Source organism: Tachypleus tridentatus, chromosome 3 (genome assembly GCF_004210375.1).
Source record: "Tachypleus tridentatus isolate NWPU-2018 chromosome 3, ASM421037v1, whole genome shotgun sequence".
Lineage (NCBI taxonomy): Eukaryota > Metazoa > Arthropoda > Merostomata > Xiphosura > Limulidae > Tachypleus > Tachypleus tridentatus.
Window position 1 is genome coordinate 37,336,054 of NC_134827.1, and position 6,000 is coordinate 37,342,053.

The 6,000-nt window shown below is 35.5% G+C and overlaps 1 protein-coding gene across 2 annotated transcripts in view; it reads right to left on the reverse strand.

Moving 5' to 3' along the window:
• Positions 1–3,703, reverse strand: part of LOC143246706 (two pore potassium channel protein sup-9-like) — a 46,918-nt gene extending 43,215 nt beyond the window's left edge. Inside the window, exons 1-2 of one of the 2 annotated variants that reach the window (XM_076493792.1) lie at positions 3,285–3,703; positions 2,234–2,553 (exon numbers count right to left, since the gene is read on the reverse strand). In XM_076493792.1, the coding sequence (XP_076349907.1) occupies positions 2,234–2,553; positions 3,285–3,448 (484 nt within the window). In that variant the 5' untranslated portion in view covers positions 3,449–3,703. The remainder of the gene's footprint in view (positions 1–2,233; positions 2,554–3,284) is intronic. The other variant, XM_076493793.1, reaches the window with a different exon arrangement.
• Positions 3,704–6,000: the final 2,297 nt, after the last annotated feature.

The window sequence follows — 6,000 nt, forward strand, 5'->3', positions numbered from 1 at the left end:
CTCTGCCCTGCTAGGTTCAACAGGTATTCTGTTATATCGACATCTCTGCCCTGCTAGGTTCAACAGGTATTCTGTTATATCGACATCTCTGCCCTGCTAGGTTCAACAGGTATTCTGTTATATCGACATCTCTGCCATGCTAGGTTCAACAGGTATTCTGTTATATCGATATCTATGCATTGCTAGGTTCAACAGGTGGTGTTTTATTATGTTGAACTACTGATTTATATCTACGGTATATTTTTGGTTGCTCAGAATGTACCCATGAAAAGTAAACGTACACCAATCTTCTTATCAGATCACACGAATACGTGGAGGTCTAAAGTCTGACAAAACACTTATAACCGTACTTTCAGCTTGTGATAGATTTAGAGCACCATGGTACTATTCGTCTTGCTTCTTTTATCAAACCTTCTGTCGCACATGCGTTATATATATATATATATATATATATATATATATATATATATATGTGTGTGTGTGTGTGTGTGTGTGTGTGTGTGTGTGTAATTGTCAAATACTGTTTCTCTCCACCCAACGCCAGTAGTTGGGCTACTCTTTTACCAACAAAAAGTGGGACTGACCGTTGGCTGTCACATTATAACGCCCCCATGGCTGAAGGGAAGTCAAACACCTTACGTTCCTGACTTCGATGGAGTCGATCTCGATTGTAAAGGATGGTTGGATTTATGGACACCTTGTGTGAAAATAGTAAGCAACAAAATGAATGTACTAGAACCAGAATTTTAACACTTTACATCTCACAGAGTGAGTATAGAAACAGAGTATTCTCACTGTCATACCTTTAGAACGATTGGTTTTCTATAGGATCAGAATTTATGAGGCACATAACGATTCTATGGTTTTATTTAACGAATTGTCACAAGACGTTTCCATTGGTTCTCTGTTGACACATAAAACATGACCTAAACGAACGTACAGTAAGCCTGCTAAGTTGTACGCTCTTATAATCACAATTTCTACAAATTATAGCCCCCGTCCCTTTATACATTGGAAGTTCGGTTTGATTATAATTAACGAATTCCCAAGTCTTAAATCTAAAACTGAAATCATTTCCACTGGTCAGCTGAAGGACGAACCTTGACCAGTTGTAGTCAGATCTGGTATCACTTCTAGTTTTATAAGTCCACAATTCTGCAAGCAGAGCGGTTTGTAACGTGTAAGGTTATCTTTGCCCACCGCGGGTACTGAAACCCAACTTTTAGCGTCGTTAGGCGACATATTTACTGCTGATCCACTGGGTTACGGGCATAAATCAGAAGAATTATGACTGTCATGTTTAAAGCAAATTTAATAGGTTTTGAACAGACGTTAAAAGCTGTAATCAATATTCCAGTGAAGTGATTTATGGATATTGACATGTTCTAGTATGGTGTTTACGTAATTTAGGCTTCAAGTTAAGGGTTTTAAACGTTCCAGCTGATGTTTGTTTTGACCGTCGAACGGTTGAGCTACAAGAAACAAACACTTCTGCAGGGGCTTAAAATAACAACACTGATTACGGGTCTTCATATAACACTCATTCTTAACACAAAAGAAGGAGTGATTTCAGTTCAAAGGTTACAACTAAAGGAACTGTATGATTTACTCAAAGTAGGATGTCATTCGTTTTTAGGCCTAAGTTGGTTACTTGTAAATCTCATTCGAAGTTGACGTAGACGACAGGTCATTCATTCTAGGATATCTGAAACTGTTGATAACGAAGATATGAAACTTATATAGTGGTGTGATTATTGGTAACAGTGATATGAAATGTATATAATGGTATGATTATTGGTGACAGTTGTATGAAACGTATACATTGGTGTGATTATGATATCTAACACTCTATGTGATGGCGCTTCACCGTATTGAGAGGTAAGATAGAAATATCAAATATATAAAAAGGCTGTTGCGAAAGTGGGGGGTGCATCGATATATTAAACCCTATTAACAACAGCACTTTCCCATATTAAGGGTGAAGATAAAAATGTCAAACATTATGAACGACCGGACTTTTTGACACGAAATATTGGTACGAAGTAATCGTAACCTCCTATCGCAGTTTGATTTTATAAAAAAGTTATATCAAAACAAACTAGTTTTATAAGATATACAGATGACCCCTGTTTAACTAAGTGTTCTACCTTTCGAATAATTCATAATTTATTTGCGATAGATAGAGTTGTGTTGGTAAAAATTAAAACACTAACGTTTCGACATAAAGTCTTACCTATGGTCGTCAAAACCGTGGTTGCAAAGTAAAACGCCCCAGCGAATTTCCACTGTATTCCAGACTTGTGTGGTACACTCTTTATCATCACCGTCAACCATATTCTGTAGTCCTCCTTGCTAACGTTGTATTTTGTAAGCAGAATACCCTCCACGTGCTGGAGCGCCTCGCGCTGTTCGACCTCGTTGTCCGATTCTAGCGCATCAAAGATGGCGGCCCCGACCAAGAGGTAAGTGAAAGTGCACACAATGAGAGATAAGGTCCTAACGTTCTGCCTCTTCATTCCCACGTAGGTCAGAAGAAGGGATAGAACACAGGTGCTGAGAAATCGAACAGGAGGCTTTGAATAACCGAACAAAAGTTCAAGCCGTAAGTGTTATTAACGGAATGTTCCTCATAACACAAACACAGATTACAGCAATCTCTAAAGTTTCACACTTACACCTGTACTTATCTGGAAAATTTTCACCATTGTCATTTAAGTGGACAGATAGAAATACTGTAGACTTCCTTGCTGTTTTGATGACGACTTGGTTTTATAATAACACGAAAATCATAAACTAGTGATTAATGCCTGTATACCGTACTAGTCAGCAAAAACTAATAAAATAACAGTTACGGAAACTATCACTGTAGATACTAGAACTGCAGTTTCACTTATTTAATTACAACGTTTTATACAGTTCACTTACGGACAATAGATACATATGTGTACATATGGTAATCTTCAATAAGAATGTCGACACAAATGTGACTTTTAGGTTATCATGGAAGAGAGTTCTATGAAACTGACGTGTTTACACGTGATTGGTCAATATAACACAACTTCGTGAAGTAATACAAGTCTCACTAACGTTAAGCCTAAATTTAACGGAAAATAACTTTTCTTTACATATTCACTTATGTTATTTAAAATAACGCCTGATATAAAAGATTGAAGATTTACCTTCTTGGATTAAATTGGGTTCGGTAACACTAAGCCTGATAACAATATAACCAAACTTTTACCCCTCTGAATTCATTGGGCCATCTTAGCCTAAAACAACAATACCTTTTAACAATAATCCAACCATTTTGTTTTGTTATTTTTGCTGATGGCGTTGAAGCTTCAGAAACTTGAATAAAATTTGAATTACTCCCACGGGAAAACCTTAAGTTCAACATTAAGATAGACGCTGTACTTGAAACAGGCTTGAAAACACAAGAGAAACACATCAATAGAAATAAAACCCATCTGCATCTGGTAAACAAGCCACGAACCTTTCATATCAAGATGCCGTTATCTGGACGTCTAGATCACGTCTCGACCAGAGACAGCTCTTACCCTCCGAACAACCCCTTGAGAAGGTTGAACGCCTTCTGACAGTCTTTACCCGCGGCACAGAGACGCCACCTACGTGAGATCGCCGTGTCTTTCGCGTAACTTTATTAAACGTCGGAGATGAACGAAAATCAATTTGAACTGTCGTGATAGTGTGTAAATGCTGGATATATATAGAAATCAGTTTTAAAGAGAAAACCGAAATGTTTCTTTTTGTCAAATATTAAAATAGTCGAAATTATTTTAAACTGTTTCCCTACAAGTCAGAAAATAAATTCATGAATTTAAAACGTGCTACTTACATACCTGTTCCGATAAATATATGTCGCCGTTTCAACGGCGCATGGAAAATACGTTAACGTAACCAGCCACCTATAAAACTACATTCTGAGTAATTTAAAACAAAAAGAAATTAGTGTACGTCTAAAAAACATTATGAAGTTTTACATAGTACTATGTGACGTTGCTAAAAAGTAAGAGCCAGCGTTCTGCTGTAAAAGAAATTATTTTGTTTTGGAACAACACTTTGAGCTGAGAGGCAAAAACAGAATCAAGTACGTACAGAGTAAAGGTCATAACTTTCATAATATATAACGTAATTCATCCGACCTGGAGGTATCATAAATTGAGTATTGTCTCTCATGTAACAGATGCTGTGAAGATAAAATATTATGAGAAAAGTGCTACTCTTAATGCATTCTGTTGTTGGCCGGATTGTGTAATTTAAATTATTATTCGAAATATGATATAATATCATGTATTTTATTAATTAATTAATAATTCTTCGCCAGCTTAACATTTAATATGGTTTAACGTTTCAGATACAGTGGCATTGTTTTGAGTATTGTTTAATGTTTGTTTCGGGTACAGTGGCATTGTTTGAGTATTGTTTAATGTTTGTTTCGGGTACAGCTTGGTATTGTTTGAGTATTGTTTAATGTTTGTTTCGGGTACAGTGGCATTGTTTGAGTATTGTTTAATGTTTGTTTCGGGTACAGCTTGGCATTGTTTGAGTATTGTTTAATGTTTGTTTCGGGTACAGTGGCATTGTTTGAGTATTGTTTAATGATTTTTTCGGGTACAGTGGCATTGTTTGAGTATTGTTTAATGTTTGTTTTGGGTACGGCTTGGTATTGTTTCAATATTGTTTAACGTTTGTTTCGGGTCATTGCTTGAGTATTGTTTAATGTTTATTTTAGGCACAGCTTGGTGTTGTTTCAATATTGTTTAATGTTTATTGCATGTACATATAATATTGTTAATCCTTTAAAAGAAGCTCTCTAATATTCCAAACACTGATAAAAATAGATATAGAAGTTTTTAGAACGTGGTAAAGTAGATAAAAATAGATATAGAAGTTTTTAGAACGTGGTAAAGTAGATTTAAAAAAACAATATTTGAATCTATTGAAATGTTGTAATTTTCTGCTGTTAAGTTTTCCACAAACTTGTATTTACATTTTACTCTCATATTTTCTAACTGTTTTAAAGTAATTAAATTAAACCTTATTCCATCTTCACATGGTTTTGGGCCCGAGGTTGGAAATTTAAGTTTACTAAGTTTTTCGTAAAACTTCGTAGCTGACTTTTTCCGTGGTTATAGCCAGTTTTTATTGGTTCTTCATTAATACAATTTTAAGATTATTGTTCTCTTTATCAACCGTATTAATGGGTAAGTCCCCCTCTAGTACAGCGGTAAGTCTACGGATTTACAACGCTAAAATCAGGGGGTTCGATTCCCCTCGTTGGGCTCAGCAGATAGCCCGATGTGGCTCTGCTCTAAGAAAAACACACACACATTATTGAGTAAACAAGATGCAAAGCTCCACCTGATGGAAGTATAAAACTCCATGTTTTCTAAGTTAAAAAGAAACAAATATAATTATGCTTGTGGAAGAAAACTGTTTTATTTTCTTCGATATATTTAACCAGGTTGTCCGCCGTCTGTTCCATGAGAACCGACGGAGAATGTTTCACTGTTCTGATAAACCTTTCCTGTATGGTGATAAATGAAAAGTACGTCAGTGTCAGAAAACCAGTAGCTTTGTGAGTCCAAACAAGAAGGCAAACAAAACCAGTAGTTTTGTAGAGCGAACAAACACGTAAGAAAGATTGTGATAATTTTACAAAAGTGCTAATGTTAAGACTTATAAAAAAAAACCAAAAACGACAAAGATTTATGACTTTACGTTCGAGAAAGGCGGTGCTTCGTTATTTCTTACAGAAATATACGTTACACAAGCAAAGTGTTAGCTTTAGTCCCGCCTTTTTATTTATAAAAATAAAAAAAATTGAAACGTAAATTGAAAAGAAAACTAGAACTAAGATTCGGAAAGTGTTCGGAAAGTCACTGTGCAGTTTTCTCTGTTAATAAATACATAAGTGTACAGTGACTTTTCGAACACCCGGTATATAAATACATTATTTTGACGATTTTCCACAGTATT